Genomic DNA, 13,919 nt, shown 5'->3' on the forward strand with positions numbered 1-13,919 from the left:
GTCCACTGTCACCACTGTTATTCAACACTGTGTTGGAAGTTCTAGCCAGAGCAGTTAGATAAGAAAAAGAAATACAAGTCATCAAAACTGGAAAGGAAGAAGTAAAACTCTCACTGTTTACAGATGATATGATACTGTATGTTGAAAACCCTGAAAAATCCACAGCAAAACTACTAGAGCCAATAAATGAGTACAGCAAAGTGGCAGGGTACAAGATCAACACTGAAATATCTGTAATATTTCTATACATTAGTAGTGTGCAATCTGAGGAAGAAATCAGGAAAAAATTTCCATTTACAATTGCAACAAAAAGATAAAATATGTAGGAATAAATTTAACTAAGGATACAAAAGACCTATCTATACAAAGAAACCTATAAGAAATTGTTAAAAGAAATCACAGAAGACCTAAAGGGTATACTGTATTCATGGACTGAAAGACTAAATATAGTTAAGATGTCAATTCTATTGTATTAGTTAGGGTTCTCTAGAGGAACAGAATCAACAGGAAATATTTGTAAATACAAAATCTATAAAAGTGTCTCACGTAACCATGGGAACATAGAGTCCAAAATCCATAGGCAGGCGATTCCAATGGAGGGTCTGGATGAACTCCACAGGAGAATCTCGCTGGCCAAAACAGGAAGAGAGCCTGCCTCTTCTGAATCCTCCTTAAGAGGCTTCCAGCGATTAGATTAAGCATCACTCCTTGGCTAATTACAAATGGAATCAACTGTGGATGTAGCTGATGTGCTCAAGATTTAATTCTATGAAATGACCTCATAGCAACAAACAGGTCAGCCGTTGCCCAACCAGACAAGCAGGTACCAACACCTGGCCAAGTTGACACATGAACCTGACCATGACATCTACCTTAATTGATTTATAGATTCAATGCAATACCAATTAAAATCCCAAAAACTTACTTTGCAGAAATAGAAAAACCAATAACCAAATTTATCTGGAAGGGCAGGTTGCCCTGAATAGCTAAAAATATCTTGAGAAAAAAAATGAAATCAGTGGTCTCATACTACCTGACTTTAAGGCATATTACAAAGCTACAGTGGTCAAAACAGCATGATACTGGCATAAATATAGATATACTGACTGTGATAGTTAGACTCAAGTGTCAACTTGGCCAGGTGAAGGTGTCTAGTTCTATTGCTGTGGACATGAGCCAATGGCATGTGAACCTCATTTTTGGCTGATTACATTTGCAGTTGGCTAGGAGGCATGCCTGCTGCAATGAATGATGTTTTGATTTAATTGGCTGGTGCTTAAATGAGAGAGCTCAACATAGCACAGCCAAAGCAGCTCAGCATAGCTCTCATCTCAGCACTTGCAGCTCAGCCCAGACCTTTGGAGATGCAGAAAGAAATCACCCCAGGAAAAGTTGCTGGAACCCAGAGGCCTGGAGAGAAGGCCAGCAGAGATTGTCCTATGCCTTCCCACATAAGAAAGAACCACAGTTGAAAGTTAGCTGCCTTTCCTCTGAAGAATTATACTTTAACTAAATAAATCCCCTTTTATTGAAAGCCAATCCATCTCTGGTTTGTTGCATTCCAGCAGCTAGCAAACTAGAACACTGACCAATGGAACTAAATAGAGTGTTAGATACAGACCCTCTCATCTATGAACAATTGATCTTTGATAAAGTAGTCAAGCCAAGTCTTCTGGGACAGAGTAGTCTCTTCAATAAATGGTGCTTGGAGAACTGGATATCCATATACAAAAGAATGAAAGAGGACCCATATCTCACACCTTATACAAAAATTAACTCAAAATGGATCAAAGACCTAAATATTAGAGCCAAGACCATAAAACTTTTAGAAGAAAATATAGGGAAATACCTTATGAAACTTGTAATAGGAGGCAGTTTCCTAGATCTTACACCCAAAGCACAAGCATTGAAGAAAGAGATAAATGGGAACTCCTCAAAATTAAACACTTTTGTGCATCAAAGAACTTTGTCATAAAGTAAAAAGGCAGCCTATGGAGTGGGAGACAATATTTGGAAACCACATACCAGATAAGGGTCTAGTATCCAGAATATATAAAGAGATTCTTCAACTCAAGGCAAACAACCCAATTAAAAAATGGGCAAAAGACATGAACAGACACTTCTCAGAAGAGGAAATACAAATGGCTAAAAGGCACATGAAAAGATGCTCAACTTCACTGGCTATTAGGGAAATGCAAATCAAAACTACAATGAGATATCATCTGATACCCACTAGAATGGCCATTATTAATAAAACAGAAAACGATAAGTGCTGGAGCAGATGTGGAGAAAGAGGCATATATCCACTGTTGGTGGGAATGTAAAATGGTACAACCACTGTGGAAGGCAATTTGGCAGTTCCTCAGGAAGCTAAGTAGAAAACTGTCATATGATCCGGCAATACCATTGCTAGGTATCTGTTCAGAGGACATGAGGGCAAGGACACAAATGGACATTTGCACACCAATGTTTATAGCAGCATTATTTACAATTGCCAAGAGATAGAAACAGCCCAAATGTCCATCAACAGATGAGTGGCTAAACAAGCTGTGGTATATACATACAATGGAATATTACACATCTGTAAGACAGAATAAAGTCATTAAGCATGTAACAATGTGAATGGACCTTGAAGATGTTATGCTGAGTGAAATTAGTCAGAAAGAAATGAACAAATACTATATGGTCTCTCTGATATGAACTAACATTAATGAGTGAACTTGGAGAATTTCTGTTAAGAACACAAGTTATTAGGAGATAGAAATAGGGTAGAGATTGAGTAACTGGTGCTGAAGGGATACAGATTGTGCAACAGGACTGATTGTAAAAATTCAGAAATGGATAGCACAACACTACCTGATTGTAGCTCAATGTAAGTACACTGAACGAAGCTGAATGTGAAAATGATAGCGGGAGAAGGCCTGGGGGCACATATGAAACCAGAAGTAGAGATAGACGATGAAGACCGAGATGGTATAATTTAGGAATGCCTGGAGTGTACAATGATAGGGACTAAATGCATGAAATAGAAAACGTCTTTGCATGTGGAAGAACAAAGGAATGTCAATATTGCAGGATGTTGAAAATAGATGGTCATTCATATTTTAAAACTTCAACTTTTGTGTGAGACTGAAGCAAGAGATGTTTATTTGGTGCAAAATTTATATTTTGACTAGTGCATTTCCTAATTTAACTTGTATGGACAGTATGCTGGTTTGAAAGGATGTATGTCCCCTCTAAAAACCATGTTTTAATCTAAATCCCACTTCATAAAGGCAGAATAATCCCTACTCAATACTGTATGTTTGAATCTGTAATTATATCATCTCCCTAGAGATATAACCCAATCAAGAGTGGTTGTTAAGCTGGATTGGGGGGAAATGTGTCTCCACTCATTTGGGTGGGTCTTGATTAGTTTCTGGAGTCCTATAAAAGAGGGAACATTTGGAGAATGAAAGAGATTCAGAAAGAGCAGAGAATGCTGCAGCACCACGAAGCAGAGAGTCCACAAGCCAGTGACCTTTGGAGATGAAGAAGGAAAACGCCTCCCAGGGAGCTTCATGCAACCGGAAGCCAGGAGAGAAAGCTAGCAGATGACACCATGTTCACCATGTGCCCTTCCAGCTGAGAGAGAAGCCCTGACATGTACTTCCTTACTTGAGAGAGAAATCCTGAACTTCATCAGACTTCTTGAACCAAAGTATCTTTACCTGGATGCCTTAGATTGGACATTCCTATAGACTTGCTTTAATTGGGACACTTTCTCGGCCTTAGAACTGCAAACTAGCAACTTATTAAATTCCCTTTTTTAAAAGCCATTCTGCTTCAGGTATGTTACATTCCGGCAGCTAGCAGACTAGAACAGACAGTTTAATTGAACACCGTAAGTACATGGAACCTTGAATAGGGAATGAGAGTCTTTTGGTTTGTCCAGGTTAATGTGATGCCTCAATAAATCCCAGAGTGATTTGAGCAGTGAATAAAGAAGTACTTGCAAAGTCCCTTTGGGGGAATGAGGAGAAAGGGGGAAAAATTCAACTTCCCCATTTGGAGACTTCCTGATATTCTCACAAGCAGTGGGGACAACCAAATCAATAGGCCGAGCCCTCAATCTTGGGGTTTGCCCCTATGAGACTTATTCCTGCAAAGGATAGGCTATGCCTACTTAAAATTAGGCCTAAGAGTAACCCCTAGAGAACCTCTTTTGCTGTTTAGACATGGCCCCTCTCTCTCACCCAAAACGGCGAGTCTTCCCTCCCATGCTCTACATGGGACATGACTCCCAGGCAACATGGGACAGGAATTCTGGGATGAGCTGGGACTCAGCATCAAGGGATTGGGAAAAGCTTTTAAATCAAAAAGGGGAAGAGAGAAATGAGACAAAATGAAGTGTCAGTGGCTGAGAGATTTCAAACAGTTGAGAGGTTATACTGGAGGTTATTCTTATATATTACATAGACATCACCTTTTTAGTTAATGGTGTATTAGAGTGGCTAGAGGGGAGTACCTGAAACTGTAGAGCTGTGTACCGGTAGCCATATTTCTTCTTTATTGAAAAAAATCTTCACAATTTTTTTCACAATTAGTGGCTCACCATATCATCACAGTTGTGTATTCATCACCATGATCATTTTTTAGAACATTTGTTTCACTCCAGAAAAAGAAATAAAAACTCATACATACCATACCTCTTACTCCTCCCTCTCATTGACCACTAGTATTTCCATCTACCTGATATATTTTAACCTGTGTTCCCTCTATTTTTTTCTATACCCCTTACCACTCCCTTTCATTGATCACTAGTATTTCAAGCTACTCAACTTGTTTTAACATTTGTATGTTCTTTATCATGAGGATAAATACCCTTCTATTCTTGTTTTTTCTGGTGTGGGTTTTTTTTTTTTTTTTTTTTTTGCATGAACAGGCACCGGGAAATGAACCCTGGTGGCCGGCATGGCAGGCCAGAACTCTGCCTGCTGAGACACCATGGTCTGCCCTCTGTTTTTCAAATCATGAAAGCATGTTGGATTTTTTCAATAATATGTTTGAGATGATCACTTGATTTTTCCCTTCATTCTGCTAATGCTGTGCATTACATTGATTTTCTTATGTTTAGCCGCCTTTATATTCCTGGGATCAATCTCACTTGGTAAGTGTGATAGGTTGAATAATTTAAACCCTCCTTTACAAATAAGTATGTTCTTACTCCCATTCCTCTGAATCTGAACCCATTTTAAATAGTACTTTTTGAAGATGTCATTTTTAGTTAAGGTGTGGCCAGCTGAATCAGGAGGCTTTATAAAAGAGAAAGTCAGGAAGGAACCAGAAGCCAGAAGTCAACAGAACCTGGAATAGAAAGGAGAGGACATCGCCATATAATGGGAAAGCCAAGGAATCCAATGATTGCTGGCCATCCAGAGCGCTGCCGACCTCAGGAGGAAGTATGCCTTTTAGGCTCTGAAATCATGAGATAATAAATCTCATTGTTTAAGCCAGAAAACAAAAAAACAAGGTCAAAGTTAAAATTATTTAAACGTCAAGATGGTGACAGCAGGGCATTAAAGCAAGCAGAGGGTCTTCTAAACTTGGGACCCTGTGCAACACAGTTTGCATGCTCATGAAGCCAGCTCTGCCCATTTGCTTCTCTCATTAAGTTCACTCCACGTAGATACAGCTTCATATAACTGATATGATGACTGATCCATATCTTGGTGGGGGGTGGGGGTTGGAAGGAAGTGATTCATCTCCCACTCTTCTCTTTCAGGTGGACTTCGGATTGAGGAGAGCTATTTTCAACCTCAAGAGTCATAGGAGGCTTCTTGAATTTGTGACATGGGAACAGAAATAAGTAGAGAAAGAACAAAACAGTAATGCTTGGTATGTATGGACCTCCTAGGAAGAACATGCCCCATGAAGCCTTCTCTATCCCTCTCAGCTGTAGGTAGCAATCCTCAATTTGAAGTCCGTACCATGTTGTGTGTACCTTTTATGGTACTTAACCCATGCTGCCATGTACTAGTAGTTTGTATAAAATTGCTCATTTCTCCTACAACAGTTTTAAGGGCAGTCTCCATGTCTAAGGATCTCTGTTTTTATTCAGTTGACTGAAGATTAGATAATATCTCTGCTTTCATTCACTTCTCCAATGTACCAGTCCTTGCATATGCACATAAGAATATTCAATAAAGATGTCAGAACAAATGCATGAATGAACAAACAGGGCTAAAATGACCCAGACTTTGAAGGACTATTAGGCAGGTGGCTGCCAGGCCTTCAGTTCTTCTCTGGCCTTCTGAAGGCATCAGCAGGGCCCTGAGGCAGCCTGCATGTCCTGGTGTTCACACCTGTCCTGACCAACTATGACTGCATCAAAACCTGGAGCCTATTCCTGGTGCCATCACCAGGGTTCCTTAACATGTCTCTTTTCTTCTCCATCTAGGAGGTCAGCCACTGATCAGCTATATACTTCTTACTGAAATGAAAAGAAACTATGAATTCACAAACTTTCCAGCATCCAGCTTTCCAGAAATTTTTTCCATTTTGAAAAGGAATAAAGCCATTTAAGTTTTCCCTAGAGGCACTAATTACTCTGAACTTTGGTGCTTTCTTTCCCCCATTTCTATTCGTGAGGATAGTAAAAGCTTACGTTGCCTGAGCACTTCCATGGACCAGACATGGTTTTGAGTTCTTTAAGCCTATTATTTTGTTTACAGCATAACAGATAATGACCATTAAAGAAAGTTTATTAACAGCAATGAATGACATATTTGAATGTGGGGAAATTCAAATAAGAGGGAAATTTTAGGTTGCATAAAAAACAAACAAACCAGGACTGTACAACACAAACATGGAACCCTAATATAAACTATGGACCAGAGTTAATAGTACAATTATAATAATATTCTTTCATTAGGAGTAATAAATGTACCACACTCATGCAGTGTTAATAACGGGGGGTGGGGGGAAGAAAAGGGATATATGGGAACTCTGTTTTCTGCATGAATTCTCTGTAACCCTTCAATGTCTCCAATAAATATAATAAAAATTTTAAAAAGAAAATAGTTTACCTCATTCTGCTTATCAGCACTCATGCTTTGCCTGTGATTTCTCTTCAGTATTATATTTCCTTTGTCAATTGTGAAATCATTTCCTTGTTGCTGAAAATACACATCACATTCAGGCCAAGCTGTTGCTAGTATCTTAAAAAGAAAAGAAGAAAGACATGGCAATTTAATTAATCATCAAAAATTCAAATTATATCACAGTTCAAAAGTTTCAGATTATACCATAATTTAAATGATAGTCAAGATTGTCAATTAATATCCAGGACTCAGCTTTGCCACAGAAGTGATCTATTTTTGTTTCTCTGTGAAAATGGGAAATTTTTGATGGTTCTAATACCACATGTTGGGTTTTCTTTTTAAAGGATGATCTAAACTGAGAAAATATTTCATTCTTATTCACTTTTTCATGATTTTTTTTAAAAAGTGCAAATTCCATTCTTTAATGTGAAATCTCAGGAGGAAAGTTAAAGAAAATATACAGTAGACATGGCATAAAGAGTCAAAGGTTAGGTAACTTTTGACATAGTCCAGATCAATTGCTCATAGTTCTTGCAATTTGTAAGATTTGGTCTTATCAGTCTTCATAAGAGATTATACAAAAATAGCCAGATTCTACCAGCCACACTAATGCAGAGGAATCACACATTCAAGGATCTCATTTCCTTTTTAAAACTCTATTTGTTTTTCTGGGGGGAACTCCTCTCTTTTATTTCACTTCCTTAGTCATTCAGCTGCCAACTCAGTTAGAATCTCCTGGTGTTCCATTTTTCCAAATTTTTACTGCACTCTGGACATTGGTGTTTGCTTGGTTGATGGTCCATTGTTTGGTCTATAAACTAAATTTCAATTTCACAGATGCCCAGGTTGTTCTTTGGGAATCCCCTGTAATCTAGATTTTACTATTTAGACACTCAGCCATGGGCTCCAGTCAACTCTTGGACCTCTCTATGGCTAAGGATCTTGCAAATGGGCCAATTGGGATTATGTCTATTTGTCATTCTTTCCCTTAACCAATTATGCTCATCTTGAAGGTTAAACACAATTATTTTACTTATTTTGCATCTTCAACTATTTTACTAATTTTATATAGAAAACATATTATGGAATTAACTTTCTCATACTATATTAAATTCAGATAATATTAACTTGTGACTTCAGGGAGTCCAGGGGCCAAGCTGTTCCCTGATTCTTTGTGAAACTCTAAAGCACACAGCCACTTGTACGAACTGGGTCAGTTAATGTTTAAGCTAATCTCTTTATGAAGGAAGAATGCACAGATGAGTAATGTACACAAGAAACCAACTCCCTCCCTGCATAAGATGTTAATGTATACCCTACCTCCCCCTTCCCAGAATCATGTTTACTGTTAACCTATAATCTTTTTCATAAGATCCCCCTGCTGTCTTTGTCTTGGGCCCCTATAACTGGCCCTGTTGATTCTTGCCTAATTTCAGAACACTTTCATACTGGGCTCTGTACCAGCCACCATCAGAACAGCTTGATTTCTGATTGACTGTCTTTATTATAGGTAAGTAAATGCCTATAACAAAGGTTCATGTTACAGTCCATGTCTAGTGCTTTCTTTGTTCTCTCAGCTTGAAAGTCTCCTGTGGGCTAGGACAATTGGCAAGCCAGCCAGGAGGGCAAAGAAGCCCCCAATTCTGACGGCATGAACTTGGGAAAGGGAGATTCCCTGGTCAGGATATTGGGGTAGCCTACAACATCTATGTGGGGAAGGGTGGCCACCCTCCTAGATGAATGGAGTCTGCCAAGAGAATATGGAGATGCCCTCCCCAGCTGAACTAATAGCCCTCCTGGGAACCCCAGGGTAGATTGCAATGATTTCTCCTGTATGTAATTTCCCTCATACCAGGGAGGGAAACTCCACAGGGGTAATTCCAGGGTGGCTGACTTGTTTAACTATGTTGCAGCGGCCATTATATGCAATACAGCCAATTACAGCAAACTGCCCCCAAAAGACAGAGAAATCCATAAGTTGAAAGAAGTGTTACAGTTATAAAAAGATATGTAGACTTCCACCTGTTTAGTAACAGGCCTTTCAGAGCAGTTAGATAAAAGAAATGACGATGACATGGAAGTGCTGGTGTCAAATCAATACAAAGTCCTTTCAATAGTCCCATTTGCCCAGTAAAGAAACCTAATAGAATGTGGCAGATGACAATTGAGTATAGAGAGTTGAACAAAGTAACTTCTCCCTTGTTTGCAGATGTGCCAAACATTGCTACTTTATTATAAGACATAAATAGTCACTTAGGCCAATTTCATTTAGTATTAGACCTTGTTAATACTTTCTTCATTATTTCTTTAGATCCCTCCAGCGAGCCTGCATTCACATTCATGTGTGGAGGACAACCATGGGGCATAGAAACCCCCCAAAAATGTCACTCTATTTCATTACGTTGATGATGTCATGCTAACCAGTAATTCTCTTCCAGAACTAGAAACTGCTGCTAGCACAGTGGTGACCCACCTTGAAAGCTGGGGATGGGCAGTAGACTGAGATTAATTACAGAGGCCTGAATGCTCTGTCAAGTTTCCTCTGCTATCTTTGTCTCAGGCCCCTATAAGTGGCCCTGTTGATTCCTGCCTAATTGTGGAACACTTCCACATTGAGCTCTGTACCGGCCACCATCAGAGAAGCTTGATTCCTGGATTGACCACCTTCTTTCATTCCTGTTAGTAAATTCTTATAATAAAGTTCATATCTCAGTCCAGGCCTACTACTTTCTTTAGTCTCTCTGCTGGAAAGGCCCCTGTGGGCAGGGACATAACTTTAAACTCTCTTGACTCCATAGATCATTTCTGTAAGAAAAGTAGACCAATATTTCCCAAATTGCATGAAACACCTGGGAATCTCATTAAAATGCAAGATTTTGATTCTACTAGTGCTTCTGTGGGGCCTGAGATTCTCCAGGTCTAATGAGCTCCAAGAAAGGCCAACATTACACATATGCACATCACATTTTGAATAGCAAGGACACACATACGCACATACACATGCTTTTGAAGACTCACCAAGAAAGTTAATCATAATCAACGTTCACTTGCCTTCTTTCCTAGAGACTATCTGTTTCTTTACCACATTCTCTAATCTGCAATTCCATGGCATTGTAAACTCTACTCTGACCTACATTGGGGGCAAAAGCAATCTTTTCTAGGTACCTTACCCATGATCTCAAAGGCGTGCTGTAAGTATTTAACTGATGGTCTATCAAATGACTTCTGTAGGGAGAATAAATGAAATACCAACCAAAGGTGCAAGTCCCTGGAGTGGCATGGCTTCCTCTGCCTCATAGAGATAGAAATTCAAAGAAGCAAAGAAGTAGCCAGGGGCTGGTTCAGTGCAGCTGCGACCAGAGATGTGGGGTCGGCATTCACATTGCCCATCCTCAGGTGAGCACCTAAAGGGAAAATGTTCATCATGAACAAAAGCAGAACACGCAGGTGAAAAGTGAAGGAGTGAGGGTGCTTGGCTAAACACTCCCTAATGTTGGACCAATTCTCTTCCTGAATAATCAATCACCCTGTGAGAGGATGCTGAGAGGCCATGGGCTCAACATAACTGATTTTGAAAACTGAAGCTAGATCCATGGATCCCAGGTAGCCACTTCTTCCCCAGTGGCTCTCTAATTCTGCTCTAAAAATTGTGAAAAGGAGAGGGTAGGGATTCTCTTCATGGGAAGGCCAGAGGTTGGTGCTTTAGACAGGTTGAGTCATACATTTTCAGGCATTTACCCCACCAGCCCGTGGGATTCCCAGGCAGTCGGACTGTTTACTTCACCGTTGGAAATATCTGAAGTAAAATACATCAATTGAGCTGTGGCTAATGTCTCTTGATTGTGGCTTTTCAACATTATTTGCTTGTCATGTAATAAAACCCTTCACTTATTCCTATAAGCAAATCAGAAGAAAATGTGCTTTTATGTGGAAATGTGATTGTGGAAGGGTTCAACAAAATGTTATCATTCAGGCTCCTGACTTACACATTAGAATAAGCACCTCCAATGTCACAGTCACAGGGAGAACATTCGTGGAGGTGATTTCCTAGTCCCCAGTATCCAACCTACAAAGAGAACATACTCAGTTGATTACAGCTGTGAAGATAGTTGCTGTTCTGAAGGGCAATATTAAAATTACTACAATTCAATTGATGTACGTCAAATAACCAATGATCTGAACTTTCACACAGAAGCCTTTCTTATCTGGTAATGGTCTCCACAGACACACATCCCCTGTCCCAGGGGGTTAAAATAATAGGGACAGGACAGTTGTCCATGAATTGTTTCAAGCGGAGACACAATGGAAGCCATACACTTCCTCTGACAACAACAATTCATTCTGAAGCTGGATTGTTTAATCCCAGTCCGATAATAAATTTTTCTACCAGTCTGTTTGTAACTACTTTCATAAAATTGATAGATTTCCTTACCACATTAATCCTAGAGATTTTACTCACATAACACTGAAATGTTTTTGATAAAAGATCATCAACTGATTTTGATATGAATGTCACAGGTTAGTAGAACTTTTTGATTTTAAGCCACTTGCTTTGGCATACTATAGGCCCAGCTTGAAAAAGCCAACTCTGTTCAAGACATTTTCCAACACTGCAGCACCTTGACCTTTATTTAATATAAACATCTGGTAAAATATAAACAACCATTTCTTAAATCATTTAGTATGAAATGCTCTGAAAATACTTCCCCCTCAAATCTCAATTTAACACGCTCTGATGATATTTAGATTTATGATAGGCATGAAATTGTCATTTGGAAAAGCTTTAAGTATCCATTTTGTTTTTGTTACCTTATTTTAAAAGTTAAAATGTTACAAAATGCGGCCAAGGACTTTTGATGTTTTTTTCAAAACCAAATTTCAGTTTGGTGAGGGATGGGGGTATGTGAAATGAACTGCTCCACTCAAGATGTGGTTGTGAAATCCCTCTAGGGCAGGCTGTGCTGCCAGATTGGCCACCTCAGGACAGGTCTAGGGCACCATGGGATACAGGGAAGACAGGGAGCACCTGGTGGATCATTGAGCCCAGCAGTGATGGACAATTTCCCCATGGGTAGCCCCTGCTCAGTTTCTGCCCTCTTCTAAACACAGTCAAGCCCCCATTGCACACATAGCATTAATTTGCCAATGAAAAAATCAGCCTGGAATATAAAGTTTGTTCAGAAATATCTGACCTGTTGTTTATTGGTTTGGTTAACCAACTTGCACTCTTCTTTGTGTTGCACACACACATGGCATAGAGCTTGGCAAGGCTGACCCTGGAGTTACCATGTTTCTAGATCTCTTACTCTCTCTCTTATATAAAATTTCTAAATTTCTTGACTTGTCTTATATAAATTTCCTTCTTCATATTTACTTCCTTGCCTTTTTCCCCACCCCTTCCACCAACATGTCCCCTCGTAATATGTTTTCAGTAAAATGACTTAAAATATCAGCACAACTATGCCAAATTGGCATATGTTTCACATTTATCAGCTATATTTCTTCAAACACATCAAGGCCACTGTTCTCTTATTAGGTTGAGTTTTCAGTTTTTCTTTTTAAAAAGGCATGGTGGGCTGCCAAGATTGAAGAAAAAAGGAAAGAGCTGGAAATTGCATGACACATTTCTCATGGAGTGAAAAATGTTTTATTCTACTAATTTTCAAATAAATACTTATATATTACATGCGGTCTATGAAAAATCCAAGATGTTTATTTCCCACAGTAATCCACATTATATTTAAAGCTAAGTTTTTGTTTGTTTGATTTTTAAGAATTTTCATCCAAAATATTTTTTAGATTTGGAGTGGCAAGAGTGGTGAGGAGATCATGTGTAAGAGCTAGAAGTAAGACTCCCTGGTCTGATGGGCCAAAAAGGGTAGATAAATGCTCTTTTATCCCACTGCTCAGCCCTGCCAGGAAAACAATGGAGAAACCTATTGACATCTGGTCCCTGGGTGGGTTCAGTCCAATCCAGTGGTGTGCTGGGAAATATGTAACAACTAGCTCTCTGGTGCAGGGGTTGGGGGGACAGCTCTGATTTATAGTGCTTGCTGATTTCTGGGGTGTAAATACTCCTTTCATAGCCAATTTCAAGCTACCAATACAATGCCACTGAAACTCGGACTTGGGAAGACATGTACAGAAGCCCACCATTAAATAGTCTTTCCACCATGCAGATAGAACGGAGGAAAATAACCTCAGAGCAAAGAAGAAAGTAAAATGTAACAAAATAATCGGGGAGTGATGGGTTTGAACATTTGTTACCTTTTAAAAATAGAATCTATTTAATTATAAACTTTAGAGTTTAATTTTTAGTGACTGTTGTGTTTAACTCTCAAAATTACTGAAAAGTTAACAATCATCTCTAGCAAGCTGATATGCACCATCTGAAGCATAGCACTGGTCCAAGATGGTTCAATTAAGCTGACATGTATATATATATATATTTTCCTATTATGTTCAATGATCTTTGAAAGGTATACCTTATCTTCAGCATTTTCATAGATTTATTAATTTAACAATTATTATTGAGAGAATACACATAAAGTAATTCATGATGTTAAGGAACACATGGTCTAATACCGTGGGGACATAGTGTTGACAGAAATAATGGCAACACAGTGTGTAAAGCAGAATATGATACTTGCCAAAGTGCTATGGGGAGAGATGGAACAATCACATTTCATCGAAGGGATGGGAAAAAGGTTTGTGGAATAAGGCCCATTTGAGATGGGCCTGGAATGATGGGCTTATTTTGACAACAAGATCTGGGAGATAAGCTGTCATCGCCCCAATTTATGTACTTTCCAGTAATGGAAGTCCTTCAGAAATTTT

At 39.0% G+C, this 13,919-nt stretch overlaps 1 protein-coding gene across 3 annotated transcripts in view; it reads right to left on the reverse strand.

Moving 5' to 3' along the window:
- LAMB4 (laminin subunit beta 4) overlaps nt 1–13,919 on the reverse strand; it is a 151,018-nt gene that overhangs the window by 65,451 nt on the left and 71,648 nt on the right. For all 3 annotated transcript variants that reach the window (XM_077166424.1, XM_077166516.1, XM_077166603.1), the window contains 3 exons: nt 11,069–11,148; nt 10,336–10,486; nt 7,068–7,199 (listed from right to left, as the gene is read on the reverse strand). In XM_077166424.1, coding sequence (XP_077022539.1) covers nt 7,068–7,199; nt 10,336–10,486; nt 11,069–11,148 — 363 coding nt within the window. The remainder of the gene's footprint in view (nt 1–7,067; nt 7,200–10,335; nt 10,487–11,068; nt 11,149–13,919) is intronic.

Source organism: Tamandua tetradactyla, chromosome 1, assembly GCF_023851605.1.
Source record: "Tamandua tetradactyla isolate mTamTet1 chromosome 1, mTamTet1.pri, whole genome shotgun sequence".
In the NCBI taxonomy this organism is placed as follows: Eukaryota; Metazoa; Chordata; class Mammalia; order Pilosa; family Myrmecophagidae; genus Tamandua; species Tamandua tetradactyla.